At 41.1% G+C, this 14,854-nt stretch overlaps 1 protein-coding gene across 6 annotated transcripts in view; it reads right to left on the bottom strand.

Moving 5' to 3' along the window:
• The window catches only part of GAS2L3 (growth arrest specific 2 like 3), a 41,635-nt gene extending 26,993 nt beyond the window's left edge, over window positions 1–14,642 (bottom strand). The window contains exons 1-4 of one of the 6 annotated variants that reach the window (XM_051846578.2): window positions 14,497–14,642; window positions 8,563–8,704; window positions 6,239–6,327; window positions 4,217–4,270 (exon numbers count right to left, since the gene is read on the bottom strand). In XM_051846578.2, coding sequence (XP_051702538.1) covers window positions 4,217–4,240 — 24 coding nt within the window. In that variant the 5' untranslated portion in view covers window positions 4,241–4,270; window positions 6,239–6,327; window positions 8,563–8,704; window positions 14,497–14,642. Of the gene's footprint in view, window positions 1–4,216; window positions 4,271–5,082; window positions 5,664–6,238; window positions 6,328–8,562; window positions 8,705–14,106; window positions 14,378–14,496 lie in introns of those variants that run through there. The other 5 variants (XM_008256956.4, XM_070051483.1, XM_051846577.2 and 2 more) reach the window with 5 other exon arrangements.
• Between the last annotated feature and the right edge of the window lie 212 nt (window positions 14,643–14,854).

Below are 14,854 nucleotides of genomic sequence, written 5' to 3'. Positions count from 1 at the left end.
CTCCCTATATATATAAACTACAGCAAACCACAGAAAACATATTATTTAGAAGTACACTATTAGCCCTTGACATGTTCCTATACTTGAGATGTTGTCAATATTCAACACTGTGGTCAATTTACATGAACCCCTAATTAATGAATGGATTCTACTATTGAGCCAAGAAAAAACAATTCAAGATTATTTTGCCTTCACTTGTGAGCACAGTAAGCTTAACAAGTTCTCATACTTCACAAGTGTCTCAGCATTCTAATTATAAAGTGGATTATGACTCCTTGCCTTAAAAGATACATCTTCATAACAGCTGGCATTGGGCCTAGCAGGTATCAGAGATTCAATAAACATTTATTGAATGAGTGGATAAATGTATGCATAAAAACATAAATTATATTTTGTAAACTTCAAATACTAACAGTGTTATCTTTAAAAGAAGAATTTCTATTCTGACTTAAAACTATGTAGTTTGCCACACAGTCCATGAAGCTGACTCTATTCAGTCACATGCCTTCGTTTAGCACACAAGCTAATAATGGTCTTTACATTTTAAGATGGTTGTTACAAAAGTACCTATTTAAATAGTCTCAATTTTGCCTATTGGCTGGCAAAGCCTAAAATATTTACCACTATCAGGCCATCTCCTAGTTGAGAGTAAAAACTGACATAAGCATACTATCAAAGCTTGTAAAATTTAAAATACAACTATATGAGTACTTATAGAAAATGTCATATTCAATTCTTCAAGTTGTGAAAGAAGCAATCATGTCATTATCGAGTCACTTTTTTTTTTTTATTTTTATTTTTTTTTTATTTTTTTTGACAGGCAGAGTGGATAGTGAGAGAGTGAGAGAGACAGACAGAGAAAGGTCTTCCTTTGCCGTTGGTTCACCCTCCAATGGCCGCCGCTGCAGCCGGCGCACCGCGCTGATCCGATGGCAGGAGCCAGGATCCAGGTGCTTTTCCTGGTCTCCCATGGGGTGCAGTGCCCAAGCACCTGGGCCATCCTCCACTGCACTCCCTGGCCATAGCAGAGAGCTGGCCTGGAAGAGGGGCAACCGGGACAGAATCTGGCGCCCCGACCAGGACTAGAACCCGGTGTGCCGGCGCCGCAAGGTGGAGGATTAGCCTATTGAGCCACGGCGCCGGCCTCGAGTCACTTTTTAAAAAAGATAAAAATACTCCTCCCTTGTCCGTCCCCATCCTAAACAACTCAGGAAGGATATTTTTAGAGCCCAAGTGATGTGAAAAGGAGGTTTTCCAAGAGGGCGGGGAGTGGCTTGAAATGAAGAGTCAGAGCCTGAGCGAGGTGAGAGGTCAACCACACATGGGGACAACCTTGTGTAATGGGTCAGACCCTGATGTCTTATACAACCAATGGTAAATGCTATTTGTCCATTAACCATTTTGCTAAGGCAGAAAAGGGAAGAGCAGGTACATATGCTTGGCAAGGAAAGAGAAGCATGTGTTAGGAGGGTGGTTCTGAAAGAGTTACATGTGAAAATGGAGAAGTTAGCATTAACAAAAGTCATTGTTACTTTTTGCTATGTTAGAGAGAAGAGTACATGTTAGATTTTCCTATTATTATAACCAGAAGACTATAATAACCTGGGCTAGTCAATAGCATATTAATGTTAATAGCAAAAACTATGTAAAAGTTATTCTAAAACATGCCAAAAACTGTTATATTGCAGAAATTCTTATGCATAGCCAGTCTATAGATGAACTTAGGTATATAAACTAGTTTCCATTTAAGGAAAATTTTATTACTAAGTGCAAGTTGACATTTCCTCAGGGACAATGTTTGTAGCTTTTATCAGATTCTCAAAGGGTCATGATTCAAAAGAAGTTAAGAACTATTGTACATCAACTTTTAGGTTGTTTATCGATTAATCAGAATGAGAGACACAGAAGAAGGGCATGAATTGTCTTACTATATTAAATTAATAAGAAATTAATTGATAACAGCTATTTGCTAGATGTATCCCCTGTGAAAGGCACTTATGAATATAAATGTCTAATAGTTAGCAGAGAAAAAGGTGAAAGTCCTGGAGAGTTCTGATATTCAGCAGGGAGAAAAGCAAAAATCTCCATGGGAGATATCAAGACTATTCTTGGTGAACACCCAATGAAGATGGTTCAGTATATCTAGACCAGAGGAGATTTTGTGGAGCCTTAAGATAAAACTATGAAAAGAATCACAAAATTAAGAAATATTAATGAGTTTTAGCACGGTCAGTGTGGCAGTGATTAAAAAAACACTCAATAAGGAATTAAGAAATGGTGATCAATAAGAAACTAATGACAGTTTGAGATGTGGATAAAAATGTCTGAAGTAATGAAGAGTTACTGAGCATACTAACAGTGGAGGAGAGAGGGCCTACAGTAAAAAATATGAGCTTCTGGGCGGCTGTTGTGTACTCCCAAGTCCCAAAACAAACACAGCGTGATGGAGCTCTTTTTTGACAGGGGAGAACAGTAGAGCTACACAGCATAGGAAAGTGTAAAAGCAACAACACATTCAGGGATGTTCCTAACCATTTGATAAACAAATGCTCCTTCTTTAGCCTGTCATCCACTGTTCTGATAAGCCCTCTTTCTTTTCCAGTTTTACATCTAGATAATTTTTTTAAAAATTATTTATTTGAAAGGCAGAGTTGTTACAGAGAGTCAGAGTCAGAAAGAGAGAGAGAGAGGTCTTCCATTCTCTGGTTCACTCTCCAGATGGCCACAACAGTCAGAGCTGAGCTGATCCAAAGCCAAGAGCCAGGAGCCTCCTCCAGGTCCCCGACATGGGTGCAGGGGCCCATGCACTTGGGCCATCTTCTACTACCTTCCTAGGCCACATCAGAGAGCGGGATTGGAAATGGAGCAGCAGGGACTCAAACGGGCACCCATATGGGATGCTGGCACAGTAGGCAGCAGCTTTATCCACTATGCCACAGCATAGGCCCCACATCTATATAATTTAGGTTTACCAACCATATGACAAACTTTTTTTCTTTAAAAAAGATTTATTTATTTATTTTGAAAGTCAGAATTACAGAGAAAGAGGGAGACAGAGAGAGACATTCTCCATCTGCTCCTTCACTCCCCAGATAGCCGCAAGAGCCAGTGCTGGTCCAAGCTAATTCCAGGGGCCAGGAGCTTTATCCAGATCTCCCATGTGGGTGTCAGGGGCCCAAGTACTTGGGCCATCCTCCGCTGCTCTCCTAGGCTATTAGCAGGGAGCTAGTTCAGAAGTGGAGCAGCCAGGACACGAATTGGCACCCGTATGTGATGCCAGCAGCAGCTTTTCACTACGCCACATTGCCGGCCCCACAACAAACTTCTAATGTGCTTCTTAGACAACATAAATTCTGGGAGGACCTTGGAACATGTTATTTCACTGATTCTTCACAACTACCCTGCACCACCTTAAAGAAAAGGAAGCAGAGGTTTGAAGAGGTAAAATAACTTGCCAGAATCTCACAGCCAAGAGTAGCAGAACTAGAATTAGAACTGAAATCTGATTGACTCTAACATTCTCACTTTCCAGGAGAAATTTTACTGTTAGGTGCTTGCATCTTTCTAGGTAGACCTTTAATATTCAATTTATTTAAGTTAATTATTAATTAAAATTGTTTATTATTAAATTAATAATCATGTTTATTTATATCAAAAGAAAGAACACTTAAAAGGATATAAGAATTATATAGCAAATACCCACTCTGGAAATCATTCAAAATTAGGATTATTCTGGTTTGTCTCATTACCTACTGCATGTTTCCCCCTACCAAAACACACACACACACACACACACACACATATCATTCTTTAAAAAGTTTAATGCCTAGTCACATATGTGCGCTGACTACATGCACATTATCTAAAAAAACAGAAAACCAAAATGAAACAAATTTGCACATGTTTTCCCCAGAAGCTCATTTAGCCATAAAGAGGAGGAAACTACAAAATATTCCAATTCTTTCTCAAGGCTGGTATGAAAAATAAGAATTCTCCCAACCCAATTCTTACAAATACTCAGTATAAAAAAAAGCTTGCAATTAAAATCTTTTCAGAACTAGAAAGTCAAAATGTAGTCTCCTTGTTATTAAAATATGATGTTTAAAAAACTAGCATAATAAAATTATTGTGTAATAATTTAGTATTTTATTGATTATAATTCAATTATATTCATCCCAAAATTTAAATGCATCTTTTTCTCCAATAAATCACTTACTTGAATTGCAGGCTGCATGGCCATCTATATTGATGTAGTTCCTTTGTTGCTTTTCTGAAAACAGAAAAAAAATAATTCATAGTCAATGGCAATTTTCCTACTTCTTAAAACACCCAAATCACAAAAATTGGAAATGTGCTGTGTTCTCCTGTGTTACTGAAAATCTAAAACTTTTTCTTCTAGTTGGAATGGTTAGACTATAAGAGAATTCAATAATCCTTCCTGGCTTCTTGTTTCATAAAAGCCACTCCTCATTTAAAAGAGGAAAACCTAAAATACACTTTAATATGTAGTTTTCTGGCACTAGTATCATAGTAATTCTTGAAGCATTTAGCTAATAAAATAAAATTAACAATAAAAGGTCTTTAAGAATTTTATGTTCCCTTGTAAATATAATAATATAAATACCACAACAAATGATATCACAAGTATCTAACCTTCATAGAAGTCACCTAGACTTTGTAAACATTTACAAGTTTAACCAAAAGTTTCTTCTACTACACAATAAGGTCATAAACATAGAAATATATTTAACTGTGGAAAAAACTACTCAATGTTTTTCTGTAATAATTTTTCAAAGGCAAAATCCAAAAGAAACACCAATCTTAGCTCGGAAGTTTTATTCTTGAAATCTACAAGGAGAAAATAACCAGGTTAATAAAAGTAACCAATGTACTTTCAAGGGGAAAAAAATGAAGAATTTAAAAACCCTTTAAAATTTAAAAATTATACAGGCCATATAAGTTCGAGGATTTTTAATTGCTAATAGCAACATAATAAAACTAGCATTTTTAATTGCTAACAGCAACATAATAAGACTAGCAATTCCCAAACAAAAAATATTTTCTAAGTTTCAATGGACATACCTGATACACAGCAGCAACTACATCTATCCCTTTCCTTTCAGGAATATTTCTTCTGATACCAAAGTTGAACCTGAGCTAAACTGAACTAAAGAGCCTAATATTATACCACATTTTCTTTGCAGGAAGGCAAAAGACAACAGAATGTCCTTTTTGATGTAATTTTTCCTTCTTTCTGCCACAGCAAAAGGCCAAAGTACAAGTGAGCATTATTAATGAGCTTGTTATCCTTCCCACGAGCTCATTCAGTGGGGAATACATTTTCCTTTAGCATAAATAATCCTTTGTCCTCAACAAAGATCCACAGTAAGAAGCTTCCGAGACCATTTTTTAAAAATTCAGCAAAGAAGCTGCTCCCATTAAAATGGAGTTCCACAGAATCAGACAAGAGCTTTAACAGTTGGAACTGCCAACCCCAAACAAAAGAAAGCCTAAATTATAAGGCATGCGCAAATCAGGAACACTGACACATTCACAAAGAAGCTATCACAAGAATGTTCAGTACTTGCATTTTATAGAAAATTTAACAAAATTATTTTTATGAAAGAAATGAAGAACTTGTGTTCAACATCTGGACACTAAACTTTATAAAAAGAATCATATATAACTTTTTTCAAATCATTCTTGTGTAATAAAAATAACTACTTTGTAAGATGATAAAAACAATCATTTGGATTACCTTTAAAAAGAAATTATTTGATAAAATGGTACTCAGATAAGTAAAATGTATCTTCACATATGAAGAACTATTATGGACATGAACATAAACTTTTTGGAAAAGTTTCATAAACTGTTAAGACTGTGTTAGTCAATCATCAATTAATTAACGAGTACTCACTATGCTCCAGACACTAACAGCCAACTTTTGACAGTTTCCAGTCATTCACTACTCTCTTTGAAACTATTTTTTTTTTGTTTTAGGCAAATGACCCAAGAGTAGCTGCCTAGTAGCACAGCCTCTGATCTGGTCACATTTACAGCTCTTGCTTCTCATTCAATGTAATATTTCCCTCTTTTCTTTATTTTCCTAAAAGTCGCAATCTCTATTTTTTTTTTATATAAACCAATTATCCTGAACTGTAACACCTTACTTTCAGAACCTTATCTTAATCAGCAACTTTTTTGCCTTAGGTTTTTCTGTCTTCCTAGAAAAACTTACTTTAATTCTTTGCCAACTTGAGTCTTTTCCCTTAGACTGGGGCAAAAACTGATCTCTCATGTGACGGAATCCACAACTTTGCTGGGAATCTATCACAAGACAAATTAATGCACAGATCATAAGAATACATACCATACTGAACTTTGAAAATCTTGGGGGCTGGGGGAAGTGGACATTGAACAGCAGTTAAGATACTACTTGTGGTGCCGGTGCTGTGCTGTAGTCGGTAAAGCTTCCACCTACAGTGCCTACATCCCATATGGATGCTGGTTTGAATCCTGACTGCTCCACTTCCGATTCAGCCCTCTGCTATGGCCTGAGAAAGCAGTGGAAGATGGCCCAGGTGCTTGGACTCTTGCACCTACACAGGAACCCGGAAGAAGCTCCTGGCTCCTGGCTCCTGGCTCCTGGCTCCTGGCTCCTGGCTCCTGGCTTCAGATCGGCACAGCTCCAGCCATTGCAGCCATCTGGCCAGTGAACCAGCAGATGGAAGACCTCTCTATCTCTGCCTCTCTGTAACTCTGCCTTTCAAATAAATAAATAAATCTTTAAAAAAAAAAATACTACTCGTGTCACCTGCACATCAGAGTGCCTAGGTTTACATGTCAGCTCCACTTCCAAATCCAGCTTCCTGCTAATACACACTCTCTCAGAGGCAGCAGGTGATGACTTAAGTAACTGGGTCTCTGCCACCCCTGTGGAAGACCTGGATTGAGTTTCTAGTTCCTGACTTTGGCCTCACTCAGCCCAGTTGCTGTGAACTTTTGGAGGGTGAACTGTCTCTCTGCCTTTCAAATAAAATGAAAATAAATCAGAAATTTCTTTTTAAAAATAAATAAAAGGGGACTGGTGCTGTAGGGTAGTAGGCTAAGCCTCCACCTGCAGTGCCAGGATCCCATATGGGCGCCAGTTCGTGTCCCAGCTGCTCCTCTTTCAATCCAGCTCTCTGCTGATGGCCTGGGAAAGCAGTGAAAGATGGCCCAAGTCCTTGGGTCCCTGTACTTTGGCTCCTGGTTTTAGATCTGCCCAGCTCTGGCCATGGCAACCATTTGGGGAGTGCAACAGCAGACAGAAAATTCTATTTTCTGTCTCTCCCTCTCTCTTTCTGTAACTCTACCTCTCAAATAAATAAATACAATCCTTAATAAATAAATGTAAAAAAAATCTAGATAAAATGTTAGAAACACAGAAAGTGTTCAGCTACCTAAAACATGACCAGATTATAGGCCTAACCCACTCAAACTATTTCGGTCATGAGGTGCTCAAGATTATCTGTGGCAGGTTGTTCATTCCAATTTTTTAAAAAGATTTATTTATTTATTTGAAAGTCAGAGTAACATAGAGAGAGAAGGAGAGGCAAAAAGAGAGAGAGAGAGAGAGAGGTCTTCCATTCCACTGGTTCACTCCCCAATTGGCCACAATGGCCAGAGCTGTGTCGATCCAAAGCCAGGAGCCAGGAGCTTCTTCCGGGTCTCCTACATGGGTGCAAGGGCCCAAGGACTTGGGCCATCTTCTACTGCTTTCCCAGGCCACAGCAGAGAGCTGGATCAGAAGTGGAGCAGCCGGGTCTCGAACCAGCACCCAGTGATGCTGGCACTTCAGGCCAGGGCATTAACCCATTGCGCCACAGCGCCAGCCCCATTCATTCCAATTTGAATTCAATCATAACAGGGGAAAAAGTCAACCTGCTGAATTGATTCTTGGTCCCTTAGCTACAAGTTCTATTACAGAGTATATTTTCACTCCTCTCTCATTCTAAGAGATAGGATGGGGATAGCTCAAAGTATTAGTGCTGAGACTAATCTGGGGAAGAGAAGCAAAAACCAGGAAGAGAAGCAAAAACATAAAGTAAGTTTCTTTAGAAAAAGAATAACATTAAATGTTCACACTTCCCTTCAGCAGTCACTAGATCACTGCCAAGATAAATAAGCTGCCAGGGTGAGCGAAATGCCAGCGTTCCAATGTCCAGATAACGGTTGCCACTTAGGAGAGGAGAGGGAGGAAGACAGGACGGGGAGGAATGCACAGGGCCTTTCACCTAAACCAGTAGTGTTTCACTTCTGGACGGTGGTGAGAGCACACCAATCACCACACTTGTCCACAAGCCCATCTGCACATCAAAAGATAATTCAGCAGAGCTAATGTTTCATTCAGAAAAGCAGCTGAAGGACATATCCTTTTTGATTTATTCAGAAAAGGAAATGTTTCTCAGCTTTATAATTTGGAGTTGACTATTTCCTAATTGCCTAACAAAGAAAAGAGCAATGCTATACTTATACCAAACATATTTCACATGTTTTTTAAGGATTACTAACATAACTCACCATAAAGACAGCACTGTGGTAGTAGAAAGTATCAGATACATTTGGTGTGAATTCCAGCTCCAGCATATACTAGGTAGTTAACCTCTATGAGACTCCATGTTCTCATCTGTAAAACGGTATCTCACCACCTCCCCTCATATGGCTGTTGAAAAAATGAAATGAGATGTCACAGATAAAATAACTGACATATCACTAGCACTTAACAAATGAGTTATTATTAATACTGAGACCTAATCATAGTTCATTTAATATAATTTATCAAATTATAAAAATATTAAAAAGGCTAATACTTGAACATCATTAAGCATAAAGTTTCTCTTACTAACATAAAATATAAATGAAAGTAAAAGGGCCGATATTGTGGTACAGCAGGTTTAGCCACCAACTACAATGCTGGATACCATATCAGGGTAATAGTTCAAGTCATGGCTGCTCCACTTCCAATCCAGCTCCCTGGTAATGTGCCTGAGAAGGCAGCAGAAGATGGCCCAAATGCCTGGGCCCTGCAACCCTTGCAGGAGATGTGAGTGGAGTTCCAGACTCCTGGCTCTGGCCTGGCCCAGTCTCAGCTGTTGTGGCCATCTGGGGATTAAACCAGCAGATGGAAGATCTCTCTCTCTCTCTCCCTCTCTCTGCCACTCTGCCTTTCAAGTAAATAAAATAAATTGCTTTTTTAAAAATAAAAGTAAAAGCTTTAAAATACCCATACCATAATTGTGAGGATATTCAGATACATCATAACTCAGAGTCTGTGACTTAACCTCACTGCTGGTTAATCCTTCAGAAATTTGTCTAACAGAGGCCCTGGGCTCCATTCAGCCTATCTCCTCAATGTCCTCTGTTTTGCTTATTTGGGGGCTATATCATTGTTCAGGCTATTACCTTTATCATGTAACAAACATTCAATTGTTCAACAAGCATTTATCCACCCCCCTTTCGGGGTGACTTAGGCAAAAGACACAGTGAAGAATATCACTTGATGCTCTGTGCCACCTCAGGACTCTGCCAGCAAGAATGCCACTGTCCAGTGAGGTCGCTGCCAGATGAGGCCTTTGCACCTTGCACCTCCAGAACTGTGAATCAATATAAAGTCATTTTCTTTACAAAAATAAAGTATTTTATTGTAGGAATGAAAAGCTAATACACGGGCAAAAGGGATCTTGCAGATTGGTCCAATGAAGGGCCTTGAAATGAGAAACTAGCCAGGTGGGCCCAAGGTAATCACAAAAGCCCTCACAGAAGAGGGATGCAGAAATGTCAGCCAGAGAAGGCAGTGTGAAGGCTGAAGCATAGAGAGAGAAGGAGATGTCACGGTGGAAGATGGAGAGAAAGAGAGCGGAGGCGCAGCACAGCTGGCTGGGAAGAAGAAGGGCTGAGAAATGCAGGTACCCTTGAAAAGCTGGGGAAAAAAAAAAAAAAAAAAAAAAAAAAACAGAGAAATGGGCCCTCTCCAAGAGGCTCCAGAAGGAGCACAGCCCTGCTGACACCGTTTTTAGTGCCATTAAAACTCTGACTTCTGACCTCAGTCTCTAAGATAATAAGTGTGTGTTGTTCTAGGCACTAGGTTCCTGGTAATTTCTTATTGCCATGATTAGAAACTAATACACAACAAAAGTGAAAAAAAGGAAGGTTTGCTCAGAGGGTCAGGATGTTTGATCTAGAAAATAGTATGTGCCCAGAATATTAGAAGCCGGATATGTTAAAGCAAGGAGGAAAAGGGCACCAGTTGCAAATAGCAAGCTAAAGCAAAACAAAAACAACAAACATCAGAGGTAAAACTGATAGGCAAAACTCATCCTGAGAGCTCTGTGTGTGCCATCAGGATCATGGTCACCACCATCTCAAATGGCCCTGACTTTGTAGATCCACCATTTAAACCTTCACAAAGGTTCCTGTGCTTACTGTCTTAAGAGAAAACACCAACACCATCCTTGATTCTTCCTTTCTCACATGTCCACCCCTCCTACTGCTTATCTCTCCTCAGCCAGTATAATCAACCACTCTAGTTGCTTCTAGCTCCAAATTTTATCTCCAATACCTATCACTGCTCCTCTAGCTCAAGCCATCAACATCTTTGCTCCAGTTCTGCAAGCCTCCTAACCTGTTCTTCATGTACTACAGCCAAAGCAATCCTTCTCAAACTCTCTAAGCACATTTACTACTCCCCTGTTTAAAACCACTAATGGCTCTCCAATGCCTTCAGGATAAAGCTCAAACCTAAGGAAGATAATAAAAAATCTCCTCTCTTGATCCTTATGTTCTTACCATATTGAAGTTTTCTTAAAAAAAAAAAAAAGATTTATTTATTTGAAAGTCAGAATTACACAGAGAGAGGAGAGGCAAAGAGAGAGAGAGAGGTCTTCCATCCACTGGTTCACTCCCCAATTGGCTGCAAAGGCCAGAGCTGTGCCGATCCGAAGCCTACAGCCAGGAGCCTCTTCTGGGTCTCCCACGTGGATGCAGGGACCCAAGGACTTGGGCCATCTTGTACTGCTTTCTCAGGCCATAGCAGGGAGTTTGATTGTCAGAGGAGCAGCCGGGTTTCATATGCCGACACCCGTATGGGATGCCGGCGCTTTGGGCCAGGGTGTTAACCCGCTGCGCCACAGCGCTGGCCTACCAATGCTGAAGTTTTTCTAGACCTGTGGAGACCATGCTCCTTCACCTCTGGATCTCTGCACATTCTTCCTCCTCCTCTTTTCAGACTCACTTCTATTCATCCTTCAGGTTCAGTTCTTCCAAAAGTATCCCCTGAGCCATCTCCTCAATAAAGATTCTACAGTAGGATATGACATATTTCTATTTTACTGCACTCTATACTTTTTAAAATAAGATCCTTAAGGGAGCAACATTTCTTCTACTTCTTTGTAAAACTCAATGTTAAAATTAGTACTAAGACTACTCCTAAATATAATCTTTGCATAAGTCACTAGAGGGAATAGGAAATGATAATGACATAAACCTATGGTATATTCATTTAAGGAAAAAGCAGTTTCTACAGTGGATGAAGACTTTTAGATAAAGAACAAGATTTTTACAGTTTAATGAAACACAACATGCTATTCACAAAATAGAGGGACTTTATCTGTTGCGAAGTTTTGCTTTATTTGAAATTTTCATCTTGCAATATCTGGGAGAGAGTCAACTTAATTTAATCTTGGATAGAATTTTAAGCTTTGGCATAAAATTTTGTGGGATACAAAACATGTTTTTAAATAACTTAAAACCAGTTTTCCTTTACATATGATAGGCTAAAGGACTATATAGAAAACACATACACAAATATAAAGAAATGTACAAATAATTTGTAAATGTCCATTTACAGAAAATTATACATATAATGTATAGGTCTTTCACACAGTGGACACACTCAGCCACTTGAAAGAATAAAACAGAACTATGTCCACCGATATAAAAAGAGGTTTATTATACATTCTGTGAACCAAAGCAACCTGTAGAACAGGATGAAGGCACTTCAAAAGCTGTGGGAAAAACATATTTATTTTGGTACATCCACACACACACACACAAAAAACCTGAAATTCACATATAGCTTTTTCACAATGTGCATTTTCCACGAACTTTCTGGAGATTCTTTTTATGTGATGGAGAGAGCATATGTGTAAAATAGAATACTTCTGAAGCATTTCTCTATGAAATTAAATTCCAATTAAAAATAAGAAAACTCAATGCAAGATAAACTGGCTGACAGTATCAAGTTTCTTGTTTTCTCACATTCTATGTACATCACATAGATCATTAGGTATATAAAAGTATAACTAATATCAAAGTATGGAAAGTAGTAAGGAATAAGTAAAATACGCCCACATATTACTGCAAGAAAGCAAAATATAATAAAAGTGTACACTAACTTACTAATTCTTTTCTCATCAATAGTTTTAAAAATGAAATAGCTGAAACTTTCCTTTATCTCTAAATGGAGGTACAGAAAATGTATAAATTAAGAAACGTTACTTCTGAACTGACCAATTCTCTAGACATAAGTTCGCTTTTACTAATAGCATGTCTACTGAGGACATCACTCTCTTCTCACACACTTGGATTCATCATCACGAGTGACCTCACGATTTGTTCATTCATAAAGTATTCAAAATCAGCCCACATCCACAGCAGAAATGAAGCTGAGCCGTACAAACACTCCAGTGCAGGGAAGTTGCTTAATGTTAGGAATGTAATGCGGAAGTGGCGCCACACGGAAAACAGCCTGAATGCTGGAGTGAGGCAGTCCAGACTGGACGCCAGGTGGACCTTCAAAAGTTATTCCTTTCGCTGAACTTTGCTTTCCTCCTCTAGAAAATGGAGATAACACCAGCTACACTGCAGGATGACTAAGAGGTTTAGGAACGATGTAAGCAGGCATTCAGAACACAGCACCTGGCACATTCCAGGTAATACTATGTGGGATAAATAGCAACCAATGAGTTTACCACAGTGCTGGGCACTGTTCTAAGTGCTTTCCATGTGGGGCTATCTATTCAATGAATGATAACCCCTGAGGCTGCCTTCTCCTTCTGCTTCTCCCCACCCTTTGCTGAGAGCTTGCAACTTTTAAGACATTAAACAGTGGAGCAGTAATAAGAGCTATGACTCAGGCGCTGTGCTAGTTATATGGATTATTTTATTTAATCCTCACAACTCTCTCATCAATAAAGTAGGAACTATTATTACCCTTCCTTTACGGATTAGGTAATTCAAGTTTAGAAAGATTAAACCATTTCCCTCACGTCACACGGTAAGGTCTGACTGCAGAGCCCACAAGCTTAGCAGTCACTCTACCATGCTAAAAAAGAAACGCTGCTGTTACTTCAATAACGTCAAACTAGCAGGCACGCCCACTGCCAGTTAGTTTCAATGAGTTTTTGAAACGGAGTCGGAGGAACAGCATGTGACATAATCCATGTCGGAACATTCTCGCTGGAGCTTCCGCTTTGTCGCTTGAAACAGTAGCAAGCTCTTCCTAAAGGGAACCTGCCGTGCTGAGAACTCCAATTCCTAATCCCGCGGGTGACAGAGGTGGTCAGAAACAGCCGTTCACAAACTGCCCATCTTCTCAGAGTGGCTACCACTGCTCTCCACCCAAGCAGGCAAAAACCCAAGCTCTGCCCTGGTCCCTGCCTGAAAGAAACAAACTATCTCGTCCTTGAGTGACGACTGGATCAGCTCCCTTGCCGTGTTGCTACCACGAGTCATTCTAAACGGACAAGGTTTAAAGCCCTAGCTTGAAAACAGTAGGAAGGAGTCGCGTGGCTGTCTAAAGACGCAGGTGCTCCCAAATCTTCCTCCGACTCCCAGGGCCATCTGCACGCCTCTCCCGATGCAGTCCTCCAGCCGGAGGGGTGCGGGGACGGTGGGGTGGGGTGGGGGCGCAGCGCAGGGTCTCCGCTTCTGCTCCCTAGGTCTGTACGTGCAGGAAAGATCTGCGTCCTGCACAGACCGGAGAGCGAGACCAGCTAAGAGGTGGCAAAGCGAGGAACCCAGGGACCGTCCCAGAGCTAGGGGGAAGGAGGGAGCCCCTGTACTGGCCTCCGGCTCTGCTCCCTCTTTGGATTCCAAGGCAGGGCGGGCAGGCGCTCCAGGCCCAACGCGCTCGCACCGGCGGCGCCCCCACCGCTTTCCCCGCACCTGTTGCCCGGCTCACCCCACCAGGGTGTGAAGGCGAAGGCAGGCTTAACGTCACCCTGACGGCCCCAGGGGCCAATCAGAGCGCGCGACTCCCGCAGCCGACCAATCGCAGGACGTTTTGAATTCCACAGCTCGCGGACCCAACCAAACCTCCGCTCGACCCCCGCAGAGCGCTGGGTGGGTGGGTGGGTTCCTTGAGCCCTCAGGCTGAAGCTCGAGACTCCCCCCCCATCCCGAGAAGGCGAAGAAAAGTTCGTAAGGAAAAGAGAAAATAAGCAAGAAAGTACTCACCAGTCCAGGCACCGGAGGGTCACTGCTGCTCGCGAGGCGACATCTCGGCTCAATCTGTGCCGGCTGACACGCCCCTGACCAACCGCCGCGCCTCCGCGGCTGCCGCCGCGGCCTGGGCCTCAGGGCCCCCGCGCTTCGCCGCCGCCTGTTTCGAAATGGCCAATCAGAAGGCGGAGGGGGCGTGGTCAGGAGCCCCGCCCCCGGGTCGCAGATTGAGCAGGAGACCTGCGCGCCTGTCTCAATCCTGAGCGCTCTCTCTCTGTCTCAGGGCTCCAAGCCCTGAACTTCCTGGCGTCTCGGGGTTTTGGTGGCCAAGCCCCTCTTTTCATGCCAAGCCAAAATGGCCTTGGCCCAGCCC

The sequence above is a fragment of the Oryctolagus cuniculus genome, chromosome 11, assembly GCF_964237555.1.
Source record: "Oryctolagus cuniculus chromosome 11, mOryCun1.1, whole genome shotgun sequence".
NCBI classification, from domain to species: Eukaryota; Metazoa; Chordata; class Mammalia; order Lagomorpha; family Leporidae; genus Oryctolagus; species Oryctolagus cuniculus.
This window is presented reverse-complemented; position numbering and strand designations above follow the sequence as displayed.